Source organism: Acomys minous (genome assembly GCF_964271855.1).
Source record: "Acomys minous genome assembly, chromosome: 15".
In the NCBI taxonomy this organism is placed as follows: Eukaryota; Metazoa; Chordata; class Mammalia; order Rodentia; family Muridae; genus Acomys; species Acomys minous.
In genome coordinates this window covers 4,898,199-4,917,557 of record NC_140497.1, presented here as the reverse complement: position 1 = coordinate 4,917,557, position 19,359 = coordinate 4,898,199, and the positions used below count along the sequence as shown (strand labels likewise).

The 19,359-nt window shown below is 50.5% G+C and overlaps 1 protein-coding gene across 5 annotated transcripts in view; it reads right to left on the bottom strand.

The window, feature by feature from the left end:
- The window catches only part of MYO16 (myosin XVI), a 464,729-nt gene that overhangs the window by 91,860 nt on the left and 353,510 nt on the right, over window positions 1-19,359 (bottom strand). For all 5 annotated transcript variants that reach the window (XM_084759479.1, XM_084759478.1, XM_084759475.1 and 2 more), the window contains exon 28: window positions 6,787-6,889. In XM_084759479.1, the coding sequence (XP_084615605.1) occupies window positions 6,787-6,889 (103 nt within the window). The remainder of the gene's footprint in view (window positions 1-6,786; window positions 6,890-19,359) is intronic.

Sequence of the window (19,359 nt, the reverse complement as noted above, 5' to 3'; positions counted from 1 at the left end):
AAGAGGGTATCAGTGGCCTGAGGAGCTTTCGTTTTGCCTGATGTGGGTGCTGAGAGACAAACCTGAGCCTTCTGTAAGAGCAGTAAGTGCTCTTAGCTATTTTAGCCCCATAGTTCTCCCTCCCTCCCCCCTCTCTGACTTTATTATTTATTCTATGTCTGTAGCATTTGCCTTCCTACATGTCTGCACGCCACTGGCTTGCCTGGTGCCCACAGGGATGAGAAGCAGGGCCCTGGATCCCTGAAAATGGTGTCAGAGATGCTAGTGAGCTGCTGTGTGGGCCCTGGATCCCTGAAAATGGTGTCAGAGATGTTAGTGAGCTGCTGTGTGGGCCCTGGATCCCTGAAAATGGTGTCAGAGTTGCTAGTGAGCTGCTGTGTGGGCCCTGGATCCCTGAAAATGGTGTCAGAGTTGCTAGTGAGCTGCTGTGTGGGCCCTGGATCCCTGAAAATGGTGTCAGAGATGCTAGTGAGCTGCTGTGTGGGCCCTGGATCCCTGAAAATGGTGTCAGAGATGTTAGTGAGCGGCTGTGTGGGCCCTGGATCCCTGAAAATGGTGTCAGAGTTGTTAGTGAGCTGCTGTGTGGGCCCTGGATCCCTGAAAATGGTGTCAGAGTTGTTAGTGAGCTGCTGTGTGGGCCCTGGATCCCTGAAAATGGTGTCAGAGATGTTAGTGAGCTGCTGTGTGGGCCCTGGATCCCTGAAAATGGTGTCAGAGTTGCTAGTGAGCGGCTGTGTGGGCCCTGGATCCCTGAAAATGGTGTCAGAGATGTTAGTGAGCTGCTGTGTGGGCCCTGGATCCCTGAAAATGGTGTCAGAGTTGCTAGTGAGCGGCTGTGTGGGCCCTGGATCCCTGAAAATGGTGTCAGAGATGTTAGTGAGCTGCTGTGTGGGCCCTGGATCCCCGAAAATGGTGTCAGAGTTGCTAGTGAGCTGCTGTGTGGGCCCTGGATCCCTGAAAATGGTGTCAGAGATGTTAGTGAGCTGCTGTGTGGGCCCTGGATCCCTGAAAATGGTGTCAGAGATGTTAGTGAGCTGCTGTGTGGGCCCTGGATCCCTGAAAATGGTGTCAGAGTTGCTAGTGAGCGGCTGTGTGGGCCCTGGATCCCTGAAAATGGTGTCAGAGATGTTAGTGAGCTGCTGTGTGGGCCCTGGATCCCTGAAAATGGTGTCAGAGTTGCTAGTGAGCTGCTGTGTGGGCCCTGGATCCCTGAAAATGGTGTCAGAGATGTTAGTGAGCTGCTGTGTGGGCCCTGGATCCCCGAAAATGGTGTCAGAGTTGCTAGTGAGCTGCTGTGTGGGCCCTGGATCCCTGAAAATGGTGTCAGAGATGTTAGTGAGCTGCTGTGTGGGCCCTGGATCCCTGAAAATGGTGTCAGAGATGTTAGTGAGCTGCTGTGTGGGCCCTGGATCCCTGAAAATGGTGTCAGAGTTGCTAGTGAGCGGCTGTGTGGGCCCTGGATCCCTGAAAATGGTGTCAGAGATGTTAGTGAGCTGCTGTGTGGGCCCTGGATCCCTGAAAATGGTGTCAGAGTTGCTAGTGAGCTGCTGTGTGGGCCCTGGATCCCTGAAAATGGTGTCAGAGATGTTAGTGAGCTGCTGTGTGGGCCCTGGATCCCTGAAAATGGTGTCAGAGTTGCTAGTGAGCGGCTGTGTGGGCCCTGGATCCCTGAAAATGGTGTCAGAGATGTTAGTGAGCTGCTGTGTGGGCCCTGGATCCCTGAAAATGGTGTCAGAGTTGCTAGTGAGCTGCTGTGTGGGCCCTGGATCCCCGAAAATGGTGTCAGAGTTGCTAGTGAGCTGCTGTGTGGGCCCTGGATCCCCGAAAATGGTGTCAGAGATGTTAGTGAGCTGCTGTGTGGGCCCTGGATCCCCGAAAATGGTGTCAGAGATGTTAGTGAGCTGCTGTGTGGGCCCTGGATCCCTGAAAATGGTGTCAGAGATGTTAGTGAGCTGCTGTGTGGGCCCTGGATCCCTGAAAATGGTGTCAGAGTTGCTAGTGAGCGGCTGTGTGGGCCCTGGATCCCTGAAAATGGTGTCAGAGATGTTAGTGAGCTGCTGTGTGGGCCCTGGATCCCTGAAAATGGTGTCAGAGTTGCTAGTGAGCTGCTGTGTGGGCCCTGGATCCCTGAAAATGGTGTCAGAGTTGCTAGTGAGCGGCTGTGTGGGCCCTGGATCCCTGAAAATGGTGTCAGAGATGTTAGTGAGCTGCTGTGTGGGCCCTGGATCCCTGAAAATGGTGTCAGAGTTGCTAGTGAGCTGCTGTGTGGGCCCTGGATCCCTGAAAATGGTGTCAGAGTTGTTAGTGAGCTGCTGTGTGGGCCCTGGATCCCTGAAAATGGTGTCAGAGATGTTAGTGAGCTGCTGTGTGGGCCCTGGATCCCTGAAAATGGTGTCAGAGATGTTAGTGAGCTGCTGTGTGGGCACTGGATCCCTGAAAATGGTGTCAGAGTTGTTAGTGAGCTGCTGTGTGGGCCCTGGATCCCTGAAAATGGTGTCAGAGTTGTTAGTGAGCTGCTGTGTGGGCCCTGGATCCCTGAAAATGGTGTCAGAGATGTTAGTGAGCTGCTGTGTGGGCACTGGGAACTGAAACCAAGTCCTCTGGAAAGCAGCAAGTGCTCTTGACCACTCAGCCGTCTCTCAGCCTCACAGTTCCCAGTGTTTCAAAGATGCTTTTCTGTGTTAAACATGAACAGGAAACCACCAACAAGAAGGCTCCCTCCCACCGTGTCCTGATTTTCTTCCCCTTTCTTTGAAATAAAGCCACATTATGTAAGGGCAGTGATTCTGAGTATTCGGGGGACAGGATGGTGGGGGAGTTAGCCAGAACCGGTGCTTACCAGTTCACACTGTGACAGAAAGCTAGACTTTTTCTTGTGCAGTAGGGGATAAATGTGTGAAAGTCACAGTGGGAACTACAGATCGGAAAACCAAAACCTATGGAGGAAAACTGTGCCACACATAGCTTTTACACAGATGCTCAAAGTAATTTGGCCTTATCTGCAATGGTCCATACCTAACCTATATATCAGGTAACACACACTGTACAGTCATTTTTCATCACAGACTTGATGGATCAATATGTTTCTTAGAAACATAAAGCAAGATCCCGCTTGTCTCTCCTCTAAGAAGGCTTCCTAAATAATGTCTGTTGGTTTTCTGTTGTGACCCAATTTGACAATTCATGGCTCTTGTGAGTCTACGTAAAGTCATCAGCATGGATTGTTGCTGGTTTTCTACTCACAGAAATGTAACCCTTGGTCCAGCTGCAAACCTCTGGTAAGAGCTGGGTACTACTGCAGGGATGACAGCCCTGGCACAGAGGACCCCTTCTGAGCCGGCCTGCAGCAGGAGGTGGTGTTTACAGAACCAACCCCAAGTGCGAGGGGCAGACAGCTCACTGATACAGGAGTACGGAAGTGGCTGAGGTCAAAGCTCCGTAATCAGGCACAATCTATCCCTTTCAAGTTCTACACCCGGACAACATCACTGCACACAGCTGTAATGAAAGGCGGAGACCAAGCTAAAGGCGGAGGCAAGAAAAAGGTGGACACAGAGTCCAGGTTAGCCTCAGAGGAGCCGTGAGGCGAATAGGAGCTGGACCAGTTTTAGTCAGTACGCTGACCCAGCAGCCCAGCCATCTGGGGATCGGCACCCTCATATCCACACTGTGGCTACCTCTTTTTCCATGGGGCTGTTATTAGGCTCGAAGCTGACAAAGTGGGGAGCTGTGCAGAGTGGCCGCCTCACAGCATGCTGACTGAGTAGTGGCTCTTTTCCCCAAACCCCTCATGTACCAACTGACCCCAGTGCAGCGACACTCAAGGAATAAAGGCTGTCCCTCCACACCGCCTGCACCTCCCCTGCCCACCTCTATCCTTCCGCACTCTGTCCTCCCCAGCTTCCTCCATTTTTCTCTCAACAAACAAACCTAACAGCCCCCGAGATTGGTGCCTAGAAACAGGAGGAGCCTCTGAGCTTCCTGCAGGAGTGCTCACGAGCTTCCTGCAACAGACAAGAGATGGGGAACCCCGTAGCTAGAGTCTCCCTCTGAAGACTGACCATGCCAGGAGCAATCACAAAAGCCACTAGATCTCCAAGACCTGTTCAGTGAACTGTAAAAGAAAACACGTTTAGGGCCTGGAGAGGCGGCTCAGGGGTTGAGAGCACTTGGTGTTCTCACACAGGACCCAGAGTTTTGTTTCCCATCACCCACACAAGGTGACTCACAAGCTCCTGTGGCTCTGACCTGACGCCCTCTGCTGGTCTCTGAGGGTCAGTGGCACATAAACTTAGACACACGTAAATTAAAAAATGGTGTCTTAGTGAAGAGTGTTGAACGCGTAGCTAACACCTTGCATGGGTTCATGGGACAAAAAAGCGACTCTCGCCTCTTCTACCTTCTAGGGCTCCTTTTAAAGACAAGGGGAAATAATCGTTAATTCAGTGTTAACTAGTTAGGGCCCAGTGCTGAGTGTCACCTGCTTAACAAGGGCCCACTGCATTCTGGCGGCATGGGAACTGGGCTCCAGCTGCACAGGCCTTCCCACTGCTGCCCTGGCTCTCCTGTCACACAGCCCCTTCCGGAACTTCACCTAGTTCCCGAGTTGACTCACAACCCAGAATAGAATCAATGGTGGAACGTCCTGTAACAGCACATTGCAAACAGAGGACTCAGATTTTCCATAGCAGGAATAATTGAGTATTTAACACAAATTATTTTCTGTTTGATGTAAAAGTAAAATATAAATAAACATCGCTTCTGTGATGTCAACTACTTATCTCATTGCATGAAGAATATTAATGATCCTCTCCTGACAAAGATGAAGAACATCAGACTTCCTAAACTGGAGAGCACAGAACACACACACACACACACACACACACACACACACACACACACACACACACACCATACACACACACACACACACACACACACACACACACACACACACACCATACACACACACACACACACACACACACACACACACACACACACACATGCACGCACACCACCGAGTATCCTTTAGAGGAGAATTACACATGGGCTATTCTTAAACCACTACTCTACAATTACCTATTTAAAAACCCCAGCAATGATTAGGAGGAAATGACATCAGCTTCCTACGACCTTGCTGAACCATATTCTCTGTGGGGCCCACACTGATGTCTCAGGCTCCTGACATCACTCCTAGTCAGTAATTTCCGCCTTTTAAAATTCAATCTCAGAGCTGATGTGCAGCCATGACAACCCCGCATGAGTAAGCATCCTCCCTCAGACCGTGACTGAACGTCCAACTTCCATCGAGATTAAATGAGAAGAAAGGGAAGAAAGAAAACAAAGGGAAGAGCTTGGGTGGTGTGGAGGGTGAAGCCGTGACTCCTCCGTGCCCGAGCCCTTTGTTCTTTGCTCTTGGTCACAGATGAGTGTACCTGTGACACTTTCTCTGACGGGTCTGTGTAGGCCGTGCTTCTGTTAGACGCGCTCTGAGATGTGCAGCTGGCTCTGCACCCCATATGCACCCTCATCAACGATCCTGCACTTCCTCTCAGAGATGAACACTCAACCTGGAACCCCGGGGCTGAGGTTGTCTCCAGGTAGTGCACGCCTCAAGAAAGCCCCTGTCTCCATCCTCTGTGCCAGTTCCCGGTGCCCAGGACTTCATTCTCCTCCACATAAACTCCTTCTTCCTAAAGCCAAGGATGTTATCCTCATGCCCTCTCCACCTCTAGTGGGGGTACCCCATGTTAGTCGGCCTTTACTTATTTCCTTCCTGTACTAGCTCAGTGACAGCTGCCGTGGACTCCTGCACCCCACTTCATGTGCAACACAGACCAGAGAGAGAAGCTCTGAGACCCAAAGCTTATCCACGTGTTTGTCATGCTCAAAGAGAGCGACAGCTTCACCATGAGGTGGGTGAGAAACAGAGGGAAGAGAAAGTGAAACAGGGCCGTGAGCAGTTTCCCCCAGCCTGGCAAGCACGGGTCTGACAAGGATCTTGTTTCACTCAACATTATTTCCTCATTCTGTGGGTTTCCTGAGATCTGCTGCTCCTATAGTTTGGACCTTATAGGTCTCCTAAGTGTTCAAGTGGTGAAGGTTTGGCTCCTAGTCTGTTGCTGTTGAGGGGTGGTGGCCCACAGGTAGCTGAAGCCTAGGGACAGGGCCTTACCTTGGTGGCAGTATGCATTTGAAGTAGGTGACGCTGGGACCTAGGGGTCTTCCTACCACCCCCCCCGCTCCTCATGGATGTCATGAGATGAGCACTGTAGTCTCCTCTCCACTTTCCCCATCTCCTCTCCTTCTCTCCTCCATCCGTGGCACGGCCTGAACATCTCTAGTGTGTGATGCTCAGTCTGCCCAAATGCAATGGCACCAATGGGCCATGAACCAAAGCTGTGAGCCCAAGAAAACCCATTCCCTTTATTTTCTGTCTACCTTGGGTACTTGGTCCCAGAGCTGGAAAGGCGACTAACATGGCTACATATTAGATGCTTTACAAAGTGCTAGTGAATGGGCAGGACTCGTGCCAACTGACCAAGCTCGGTAGGTAGCTTTTCTGGGTGACTGTAGAAGTGGGCTGACTCTTCTGTTGCCTCCATGGTGCTAAAAAGCCACAAGTCATAGAAAAATGACATATTTCCAGCAAACACACTAAGGGCCATGTCTTGCCAAGCATATCAAGGGAATTTGTTTTTGCCAGGAAGGCTGCTGGCTACTGCCACGACTCACAGCTTTGAAAGCCCAGCCTTCTGTTTTCATAGTCTGTAGGCCACCAACCTGCCAGCCTTGTAATGCACAGCGCTGGAGCAGAAGCCGGCATCTCTCCTCAGAGGACTGACCCTTCCTCTCGCCCAGAAGAACAGAAGCCAGTGGCTCGTACCTGTCAGGGCGCAAGCACAAGAAGAGAACACTGTCACACAAACGGTACGTTCACAGGACTCACCGATAGCAGCATTTCTCAGATCCTGTCATTCTTATCTGAAAATCCCTAAATATCCCATCTACTAGATACAGGCCAGCCAGGCGTCAATAACCCTTATTTTCTACAGAGAAAATTATCTTTAAAATGACTCAGCTATATATTTTTTCAATTTATATATAACACAATCACACAATGACGCAAACCATTTATTCACAGAAAGTTGGAAGAGAATAAAAATTAATCTATTGGTTACCACTTAAATATCTGGCTTGGACTTGTAAAAGAAACCGCCATTTAAGAAATCCAAACATCTTTTATGTTACTACTTGAGGGTAAATTTAGATAGTTTGCAGTAAAGAGATAGTGAAACAGCAGCAATTCTTATTTCAAGGGAGATAGAACAGCTTCTTTGCTGTAGATTGAGTATTTTTAAATTCTTAAGGGAAATTTTCATTTTTAGACATTATCGTCAAGAGTTTGAATCCTGTTTATTACCTGAGACTTTCAGCAATGGAATGGTTTCCTATAGCTTTTAAAACCTTTCAAAATCACATTGGTCATTAGCTTCATCTAAACAGTTTGTACTGATCTTACCTAATTGTTCACATAGCCAAAATGGCACTGAAGGTGGAGGGGGTGGGCAGGGGTAGGGGAGGAACAGAAGAAATGACCAAAGATCTGAACACTGTGTCTTATTGCCTCAGCCTCGATGATTCTCCTGCTGAATAGCTCTGCAAGCTCGCAGAAGGCCAATGCAGAAACTCAAACCATATATTTTCAGTTAATTTTTTTATACAAGAGTCCAGTGTCTTATCTCAAACATGCTGAAGAAAAATTGACATCCACTATAGTAAGCTCTTTGTTCCCTTTATCCCACCACGTCTTTAGGGTAGCAAGACCCAGCTGACACCTCCGTGTTGGATGTGTGGCCTGGGATATTTGAGAAGAAAGCTCTGCTTCTGCAAGCCACCTTGTGTATGACACCGATAAGAAGCAACAGACACACGGTGGTAAGGGATGGCTGAGCCAGAGTGAAACCAGGGCCACCTGACGGTGGCCACTCTCTCCTCTGACATTGTCAAAATGCAGCTGAGACCTAGAAGCCTCATGCAGACACTCCCAGAGTAGACATGAGGCTAAGGATGGGATAGCTGGCCTCTGGGGCAGGATCTGTATTAACCGTAGATCAACAGTCTGTGCCCTTGGGAGGGTCCGGGTGGAGACAGAGCTACCCACGGAAGTGGGAGAACTCAAACTGTCTTCTTATTCCTGTGGACACATTTCATTGCATTTTGGAGCTTTGCTAATTGCGACCAAGAATACAATCAATATCATCCAAGTGTCTAAATTTAGTATTAACAAGTCAGAGGGAATGACCTTGTGCTTGGTGCTTTTCTCATTTTAGATTGTTCTCCAGACACTCAAAATTGAATAATTCTGACATTTCAGCAGCAAAGAAAAAAAATGTCATCCGGGACAAGGTGCTGAGGACCGTTCTCCTGTTATTTAAAAAGTTGTGCCTTGTGCAGCTTGAGCGTCACCTCTAACAGTGTGTCTTGGATGATGAAAGACTAGATCACATGTTTTCACTGAGTGGGGGACATGTTTTCCTGAGGCAGACAATATACTTATAGCTGTCATGGGTCCAGAGCACAGGAGCCTCAGACAGGAGGACTGTGCATACTCCTGCTCTGCGGTTCCCGGGCAGGTCTCCTCTGTCTCCTGAGGACTCTGTACACAGGCTTTCATGTGCTTTCTATTAGAAGCCAACAGACTATGAACAAGAGACAAGTTTCTGACCAGCCTGCTCTCTGCATCTCCCAGGTCTGGGACAGGGGGACTACTGTGACCCTATATCTAGAATTTTGGTCTCAAGTCCCCATTCGGGCTCAGTTGATCTATGTCCTGTATAGACTGAAGAACAAGAGGCCCAGAACCCTTGTGGCCACCTGCATCCTTCCTCCAGGAACATGGAGAAGGCCAGAGTGGGTGCAAGAAAGGAGGCAGTAAGCCAGGCTCCTGAGAGGAGTTTAAGAGGTGACACAGCAGATAAGGATAGAGTGACCACTAGGACTTAGTTTGACAGAGCCTGTGAGTAAGGCACACACAAAAGGAGCCATTATATCTGCCTCTTGGTGGAGTGGGGTTTGAGCAAAGACAAAGCCAAGGAACTGGCACATGACCTGGGTAGAGATGGCTGGGAAGGGTACTGGGAAGTCTAGTCAGCTCCTCAGACTCACAGGGAAGCATCCGGTAGACTGTGCAACAGAGCGGAAGGGGCATTTAGGTGGGGTGAGGCCAGAGGCACAGACAGTTGTCCATAAATGTCCCTTACTTCCCTCTTGCCAGATAATTATCTGTGGTTGGTTCCTCCATTGCCATGACCTTGTAAAAATGGAGCCGGGCAGAAATGGCCATTTTGGAAACTGAGTCAATTCTGTTACCATTCTCAACCCCCATGAGTCTCACACTTAAAGATGTGTTGGAGGCTCCATGCGTCCCTCCTTTCTTCTGCAATCTACTCTTTACTCTTGCCATCTTTTACTTTTGGGTGTCCACTTCCCACATCACTCATCTATAATAAGAGTGGGTTTCAAGGTTTCCGAGAACAGCTCTCACTTGGGTACCATGGATGCTGTTCCTGAGAACAGCTCTCCCATTGGTATCACGGATGCAGCTCCTGAGAACAACTCTCACTTGAGTACCATGGATGCTGCTTCTGGGAACATCTCTTGTGTGGGTACCATGGATGCTGCTCCTGAGAACATCTCTCACATGGGGACCACAGATGCTGCTCCTGAGAACAGGTCTCACATGGGCACCAGGGATGCTGAGCCATCTCCAAGTCCAGGAACCAAGCACAAATCTCTATTCAACTCTCAGCACCATGAGTATGATAGAATAAAACCAACAAAATCCAATGTCATTCAGAATCGCAAGTGAAAAAGCCACACCATACTGTGGTCATTTTGAGGTCTCTGTGTTTTAAGACTGATAGTCAAAGTTAAAGACACAGAGGAAAGCCAGTAACCTGTGAGGTCCCAAGAAGGACCTCCAGAAGTGAGGACATAGCAGTCACTTCTCCCTTTCAGGTCAATGTTCCTTTCAGTTTAAAGGACAACTCTGACATCCTATTTTATAGGATTGTTTTTTAATTCAAGTTAATATAGAGGCTTTTAAAATAACAATTCTCAAAGGAAATGAGGAGGTAGCTGAATTGTTTTCTTAGGAAAATACAAGCTAAATAAATTAAGCTATCTCTTCTAACCCCCAAGAGTTGCTGTGAATTTGTTTCTGTTTGTTGAATATTGACTTTTCCTCTTACTCTCAAAGAAAGTTCTGTTGTAAAAATGAAAGTTCTGGCTTTTTTTGGCTCCTGAAACCCCTTAAAATTTTAACTGTCTCAATAAATATTTATTGAGCATCTATTATGAGCAAGCGATCCTGCCAGGAAATGTGTAGATGAGCAGTGCAAGGGGCGGTGGCCATTTTCTCTGCCTATAAAGCATGGCTTTCCTGAACAAAGACTATGTTTCAGGAAAGAAGTGTCTTTCTTATTCCAGGAGCTTCTAAAATGCATCATTTTATGGTCATTGTAAACCTAGAAATAACATTTGAGGAACACCAGTTCCTGTCTCACCCGCACCCCAAGTAACAGACATAACAGAGGAAGGAGAAGAATTGGAAGAACTGGAAAGGAAGAAAGGCTGTCCTTGGAACCTTCTGGAAGGCTGGCAGACAGGCACCACAGGGAAGGAAGTTTGGCAAGTGTGCTGGCTAGTTGTATGTCAGTTTGACACAGAGCCACCTGGGAAGAGGGAACCCCCAACCAGTTCCCTGCAGGCAAGTGTGTGCCTTTTAAATTAGTGATTGACGTAGGCGGGCTCAGCCCACTGTGGGTGGTACCACCACTGGGCAGGTGGTCCAGGGGCACATTAAGCAGTGATCGCCATGGCCTCTGCATCAGTTCCTGCTTTCCCGTTCCTGCCCTGACGTCCTTTGATGGCAGACTACAATACACGTAACAGTAAGCTGAGATAAAGCCCTTTCCTCCCCAAGCTGCTTTTGGTCGTGGCATTTATTCATCGCCGTGACAGAACATAACTGATGCTGCACAGGGAAGGAATACAGCAAGGGGAGTCTGGACCTTGACCTGCAGCGCTGAACACTACAGCAGTATGGATATGTCGCCTTGGAGGACAAGCTGTGGGATCTGGGGAGACCTTTGCTGATGGGGAGAAGGATGCCAATGAAACACAAAGGCCTGAGGGCTGCACAGAGGTGAACACGCACTTTGGAGTGCTCTGATTTGCAAAGGCAAAGGCAATTAACAAATTTTACGGCATTGGAAACCCCCAATGCCTACATTCTCCTCATTTGTGTACATCTGCATTTTAGAAGTGCTGGAACCCAGTCCCTTGAGGAGTCCCCCCAGGGTCCACAGCATGGCCACTTCACACACCGCAGGTGCCCCCGGAGTGGCTGTCCTGCATCTGGCTCCCTCCGTGGACTTGCCTGGATGCTGGCTCTGCTCCCGTGTTCCCGCTCACAGTAAGCACTGCACAGGTGTGGAGGGTGGTTTTCTGGCTCCTTTCCAGCAGTCACAGGGCTGCGCACAGCTGCCTAGCAACAGACTTGCCATGCACCATGAAAACATCGAAGAGGAAGATGGGGGGGCTTGAAGAGGAAGATGGGGGGGCTTGAAGAGGAAGATGGGGGGGCTTGAAGAGGAAGATGGGGGGGCTTGAAGAGGAAGATGGGGGGCTTGAAGAGGAAGATGGGGGGGCTTGAAGAGGAAAATGGGGGGGGCTTGAAGAGGAAGATGGGGGGGCTTGAAGAGGAAGATGGGGGGGGCTTGAAGAGGAAGATGGGGGGGCTTGAAGAGGAAGATGGGGGGGCGCTAACTGAGAGTGAGGGCTGCCATCAGTTATTTTCACGTAAGGCAACTTTGAAAACAGACTAAGTTGTAGAAGTGTCTCTTATACGGAGCCACATTGTGTTCTCTCCTTCCCGTCGCTGTGGTGAAACTGCCACAGCTGCCACAGTCCAGCTCAGGCTTGCTCTGTTTGTGACCACTGCATCCCGCCACCTACACCAGGGCTGCGTCCAGATGAACCAGTTTACTCTTCACATCCCTCCTTTCGCTCTGTGCTTCCTGTGGCCTCATTCTGTATGTAGGTGACTCAAGTTCGGTGTCTCCTCCCATCCCAGGGCCTTATATGCCTTCTCATGTTTATAGGAAGGTCACCAGGGATAAAATTCCCACTGCCTCTGAGACTCCTGGAGTGCTTATGCCTAAATCTGGCCCCGTAGTTTACTTTTACCTTGATTGGATCCACCCGAGTCCTACCCCACCTCACCCCAGAGAGTGCCAGGCTCCATCAAGGAAGAAGGAAGAGGGCTGTGTCAGGAAGACGGGGTGGGGGGGTGGGGGAGGGTTGTGGGGGGCAGGAGGGTAGGTAAGGGGGCCTTCTCCTTCCACCTCAGAAGCAAGGGCATCCTAAGGTAGAAGCCGGATGCATCCTTTTCTTCCTGGGAGGGTTTTCCCATGCACTTCCTGGCTCAGGAGTATCTCGCAGAGGCCATGGAATGTGTGAACGGGCTCCCCATACGCAAGCCCTGCCTGCCTGTGGTTGGGAATAAGATGCAATTGGGGAAAAGGAGCAAGTGAGGAAGAACAAGCTTCTGGCATGCTCACAGCCACAGGCTGTGTGGTGCGGCCCAGGAGAGTGCGGCAGATTAGCGGCTCTCCACCCTCAGCCTGCGATTTCCTGGAGTCTAAGATAAAGGTCAGGGGGGCAAAAAAGATGGACAGAGGGACTGTAGAGTCCAGGAACGCTCTGATGTAGCTGCAAGACACCTTGGGTTCTTTTGAGGGTCTTCACAGTCTGAGGACACATTTGGAAAGGCCGCATCAAGAGTGGGGTTCTGACAGAAGCAGCCACGGCATCTAGCCAGTGGCGGCCCTGTTTAGCAGGAAGGTGGGAGGAGGGCAGAACTCACAGCTCTCAGTGATGCAAGGGACAAAGCACAGATGAGGACTGTGGATGCGACAGAGAAGGGACATGGGAGGGAAGGACCCCACTTCATGTTATCCCCATCAAGTTCCAAGTGAGACATCAAAGCCATTTACTTCCTTCACTTCCTTGTGGCAGGGCCTGCTCTTATCACTAATGTGTCAACCTGGTCACGTGTTATGGAAGGCATCTGCTGGATGGCAGAGAGCTTGTGCTGGGCCAGAACATCTCTGCAGCTCCCCGCAGTATGCACTGTCACGCTTGCTCCAGTGTGCACTGTCACGCTCGCTCCCTCCCTTCTGCAGGTCCCTGCAGTGCGCACTGTCATGCTCGCTCCCTCCCTTCTGCAGGTCCCTGCAGTGTGCACTGCCATGTTCGCTCCCTCCATTCTGCAGGTCCCTGCAGTGTGCACTGTCATGCTCGCTCCCTCCCTTCTGCAGGTCCCTGCAGTGTGCACTGTCATGCTCGCTCCCTCCCTTCTGCAGGTCCCCGCAGTGTGCACTGCCATGCTCGCGCCCTCCCTTCTGCAGGTCCCCGCAGTGTGCACTGTCATGCTCGCTCCCTCCCTTCTGCAGGTCCCTGCAGTGTGCACTGTCATGCTCGCTCCCTCCCTTCTGCAGGTCCCTGCAGTGTGCACTGCCATGCTCGCGCCCTCCCTTCTGCAGGTCCCCGCAGTGTGCACTGTCATGCTCGCTCCCTCCCTTCTGCAGGTCCCCGCAGTGTGCACTGTCACGCTCGCTCCCTCCCTTCTGCAGGTCCCCACAGTGTGCACTGTCATGCTCCTGCAGTGTGCACTGTCACACTCCCTCCCTCCCTTCTGCAGGTCCCCGCAGTGTGCACTGTCACGCTCGCTCCCTCCCTTCTGCAGGTCCCCACAGTGTGCACTGTCATGCTCCTGCAGTGTGCACTGTCACGCTCGCTCCCTCCCTTCTGCAGGTCCCCGCAGTGTGCACTGTCATGCTCCTGCAGTGTGCACTGTCACGCTCGCTCCCTCCCTTCTGCAGGTCCCCGCAGTGTGCACTGTCATGCTCCTGCAGTGTGCACTGTCACGCTCGCTCCCTCCCTTCTGCAGGTCCCCGCAGTGTGCACTGTCATGCTCCTGCAGTGTGCACTGTCACGCTCGCTCCCTCCCTTCTGCAGGTCCCCGCACTGTGCACTGTCATGCTCCTGCAGTGTGCACTGTCACGCTCGCTCCCTCCCTTCTGCAGGTCCCCGCAGTGTGCACTGTCATGCTCCTGCAGTGTGCACTGTCACGCTCGCTCCCTCCCTTCTGCAGGTCCCCACAGTGTGCACTGTCATGCTCCTGCAGTGTGCACTGTCACGCTCGCTCCCTCCCTTCTGCAGGTCCCCGCAGTGTGCACTGTCATGCTCCTGCAGTGTGCACTGTCACGCTCGCTCCCTCCCTTCTGCAGGTCCCCGCAGTGTGCACTGTCATGCTCCTGCAGTGTGCACTGTCACGCTCGCTCCCTCCCTTCTGCAGGTCCCCGCACTGTGCACTGTCATGCTCCTGCAGTGTGCACTGTCACGCTCGCTCCCTCCCTTCTGCAGGTCCCCGCAGTGTGCACTGTCATGCTCCTGCAGTGTGCACTGTCACACTCCCTCCCTCCCTTCTGCAGGTGCCTTTGCTCAGGTACCAACCAGTGGTCTGTACACAAGTGTACACAAGTGTGAAGACAGTGCACGTGACTGGCCACAAGCTACACACATCCCTACCCATTCTCACCATCATTACACTCACTGAATCTTTTTCCAGGCCCCCTTGGCAGGATGAGATGCCTGGACGTACAACTTTAAGACCTATGCTGTGTATTCGTGGACTTCACGGACTCAAACCCAGGGCCTCTCTGCATGCACACACGGAAGCTAAATAGTAAAAAAATAATGCTGCTGTATTTCAGATCCAGGCATAGGAAATGCCCCTACACACACAGGAAACAGCTTTAGGCCATCTGCCATCAGTTTCCATGACAACGTTCTTAAGCTCTGAGTTGAAGTTGGTGTCGCCCCTTTTTCTTGGTTGTGTGACACAACAACATTCGGCTCATTCCAGAAATGAGTGAAGGACAGGCTCGTTCCTCAGAGAATAGAGGCGTCTGAGGCCAAGCCTGAAGACCTGAGTTCAATGCTCTGGGCCCATATGGAGTAAGAAGAGGCCCAATTCCCACAAGCTGTCCTCTGACCTCACCTGTACACACACACACACACACACACACACACACACACACACACACACACACACGATGAATTAATGAATGACTATAATAAAATATTTGAAATGTCCACTGATAAAGGAAACCAAAGAAGGAAGGCAGAAAGGAGGGGCAGAGGAGCGATGAAGACGGCGCATGCTGTGGTGCATCTCACTAACTTCCTATCTGCAACAGCCTTGTAACATGCAATGTTTGTTTCAGCCAGGTTTGCCCCTTCCCCTGAGGCAACCACAGGGTGCTTAGCCTCCACCTCCTCCCCTGCTGGCCTTCAGCACAGAGAGTGTCTGAAGCAGGCCTCTCTCTAGAGGCTGATGATGGGACGGAGCTGGGACAACTGCTGCCTCTGCAGCCAGCGTGCTTTCCGGAGGACTCTGAGCACAGCTAGTGCTGCACACTCAATTTGACGGCTTTATTTTTTTTTGTCCTCTGTACATTTTGTGATTTGCTGGCTGAGCCGTAGCTAGTGTGTGTCAGGTACAGGAACAGCCTGTCTAGTTGAGCTAAAAAGAACAGATGTTCTCTTGCTTAAGCTCAGATGAGAGGCCTCTCGAAGCTTTGCAGTTTAGATGCAATTACCCCATTCCTAAGGCAATTTGCCCCTTAATCTAATGTTCACCGGGGCCACTCTGACCTGTTTCTGAGCAGGAACAAGAAGCTCGGGCAGGTACACTGATTTCTCAGGGTGTTTGTTCTCCCATCCTCTCCCTCTACAAGTGAGAAGGGATGCTCTTAAAAGGGGCTGAAGAGTTTTGAGAAGTGACTGACAGGTGCCATTGCAGTCAGCTAGGAAGCCATTAGGAAGATGTAGTGACAGTCTCTACGGAGCAGGCTGGCATGGGGATCAGATCACACCGTTTCAAGTGTGGAGCAGACCTTCCCTTGAACAACCACGCTGCGTGTCAGGGCCAAGTCAAGACTGAGGTTTCCGCTAGCCAACTGACTCGCTCTCACTGTGGAAAGTGCTTATTTTAAAAAGCACGTGGCAAACACTTGCAAAGTAAAACTCAACATTTCTTCTGTGAGTCACTAAGTATTCGGGAGGCTGAATCTTACAAGACAATTTTCATTTTAAACCATAACGACCAATGTTACTATGAGAAAGGGAAATCTAACTTGTCTCCTTCAGGACCACTCACCTGCTTCTGCCTCATGTAGCAGTAGTGAGAGGCCTCCTGCCATATTAGGAATTTGGATCCAGGGTACCTATGCCTATAGTACCACTTGGTTACTTATTCTTTTTTTCTTCATATATAATTTATTCATATTATATCTCAATTGTTATCCCATCTCTTGTATCCTCCCATTCCTCCCTCCCTCCCGCTTTCCCCCTATTCCTCTCCCCTCTGACTGTGATTGAGGGAGACCTCTTCCCCCTGCATATGCTCATAGGGTATCAAGTCTTCTTGGTAGCCTGCTATCCTTTCTCTGAGTGCCACCAGGCCTCCCCATCCAGGGTATGTGGTCAAATATGGGGCATCATTATTCTTATGGCTTGTAAATACTGGGTAGACAGAGGGTCTGTAGGACAAAAACCAGGTGACGTTTTAACCACCTTAGGAACGTAACCATATCATTACTCACAGACAGGCACAAATGTCTGGAGGCAAGTCTTTTGTGTCCATGTGTGTGAGTGTACGGCTGGCACATGCGCATGTGTATGTGTAACATGTGGTAAAGACCAGAGGACAACCAAAGAGCCATCTGCCTGTTCCCGCCTGACAGGGTCTCTCACTGGCCTGAGATCTACAAGAGGCTGAGTGGCCCTCAAGGGCCTGGATGCTGCTGCTCCCAGTGAGCAATGCTTGGGCCACTGATGTATATCACACCCGGCTTTTAAAATATGGGTTCTGGGGGATCAAACTTAGAACCTCATGCTTGAAGGACAAGTACTTTAAGCTGGCTGAACTATTTCCCAGCCCTGGAATGTCTCAAGACAACAACAACAACACCCAGAAATAAAATAAACATGGTTAAAATCGACACTGACTAGGACCCTGAAAGAATTACTACATAAGAGGTCTCTGGATGCTCATTAGCATACCTCATCTCTTTGTCAAGCCTTACCACCTAGCCCTGTTGTTTCTGTCTCCATTTCATTTCTTTTAATAATTACTCCTCAAGATGAACATTTCTTGGGATCACAAGCCACAGTGAGCAAAACCTAGCCTACCTGGGAGCCTTTTCAGCTGAAAGCTGGGCCTCCAGAGCCCTCTGGGAGTTAATGTGTCCTGTGGAGGTGTGAGTTTGGTTGCCTTGACTAGGTCCTTTCATAGCCCTGTTGCAGGGAACTTGAGCTGTGGAAAACCAAGGAAGCCCTGTCCACAGCAATGCAGGTGACATCTTCCCTGGGCGGGGCCAGTAAATTGTTACCAGCAAATAAAAGCCTTTGTAAGTTAAATTTTCATTTGGACTGGCATAAACAACTTAGGTGTTTGCTCTTTACAAAAAAAAAAATATTAAGATGTACTCCTCATCCATTTCTATGTCAGTTGTGATTCTGTCCGGTTGAAATCACACCTCAACAGGACAGCCTGTGGTAACCGAGACCCTTACAAGGGAAGGGAGAGATTCTGAGTGGCAGTCAGACAGCAGTCAGGTCGTCCTGTCAGAACACCCCACTTCCCTGCGGGCAGCAGGCGCTCTGTCTCATGTACACAACCCCTTGTGAACACACCCCAGGTGTACAGGAGAGAGAGCCTTTCTTAAGTCACGGTAGTAACAGCATTCCAAGGTCCCCACCACATGTTCTGCTCCCATAAAACTTGATGTTCTGTTACCAATATCGTCTTCGAGATTGCCCTCCCCCCACCCCGACACACACATTCTTAATCTTGACTTCTTCTCCATCTCTAGATTGTTCCCCTCATAGGTACCATTGCCCACTTCCCCCTACTATAGGTCCATGTTCACATTAGCCACGTTTCTTGACACTGTCACAAAATTATCTGGCACAAACAACATACAGGACAAAGGTTACTTTCTGATGCCTGGGGTCCGAGGTTCAGTTCAGGGTTGCTTGGTCCCCCAGGCTCTGGCAGAATGTTATGGCAGCAAAAGTGTGTGGTGGGGAAGGCTCTTCACACAGTCGCCACCAGGAAACAACGAGAAGGGGTCCAGGAAGAAGTCAGAGCACGACAAACCCCACAAGGACATTTCCCACTGATCTACTTCCTGCAGCTGGGCCCCACCTCCGAGCAGCTCCACATCCTTCTAAAATCCTGTCACTAGCTGGGAACCAAGCATTCCACACACCCTTGAGGAGGGCGGTCTCCATCCCTACCACGCCAGTGTCCTTCAGCCTCTGCTCTTTTCATCCTCCTCCTTTCCTCAGCACCTCAAACACACTCAAGGCTAAAGCGGCCACATGTAAACCCATGACTTAGCTCACGCGTGACAAACATGGTGATCATTTCTCACACTTTTCACGGATACTCTGAAAGCCCAAGAGGTGCACAAGCCAGATCTCCACAGGAGTCCTCAAAGCCACAGAGTCTCCCATCCCGGTCTTCCCATCCATCCTGGCATTGGACTTCAGTCTACCTGGAGATTCCTTGGTCTCTCGGGTCTACATCACCAGCCTGGTTCACCGCAGCCCCTTCCCTGCCGGCAGCAGTATTGGCCATACTTAGGCACAGCGCTCACAATTGATAACGTGTATGACAATGACGGCAAGTCCAACGTTTCATGCCTGAAGAGACCACTGGGGAAGGAGTTAGGGCAAGAAATAAAAGGCCTTTAAACCACAGGGATGGAGAGGAATGAAACAGTGTTGCACTTTGCTTGGTTTTATTTACGACTGCTCCCATTCTGGGCGATAGCTCCTCCTGTGAATCACGCTGGGAAAGTGTCTGCAGCGCCAGGCCAAGGCTTCCTATACTGCAGTCCTGTTTAGCTTGTCATCCTGACGCGAGTTAGAGTAATTCCAGGAGGGAGAGCCTCCGATGGAGACTGGCCCTCGGGCGAACCGGAGCGCATGGCCTTGATTAATGATGGGTGTGGGTGGGCACAGCGTACTGCGCCTGGTCCTAGGGTGTACACAAACGCCATGGCCGACCAAGCCACGGGGGCCGGGCTGGTAAGGAGTGACCCCTGTGTGCTTCTGCTTCAGTTAGAACCTCAGATTCCTCCTTGCGTTCTTGCCCTGACTTCCTTCAGTGCTGGGCTGAGATGTGGAGACGGAAGATGACAGAATCCCGATCTT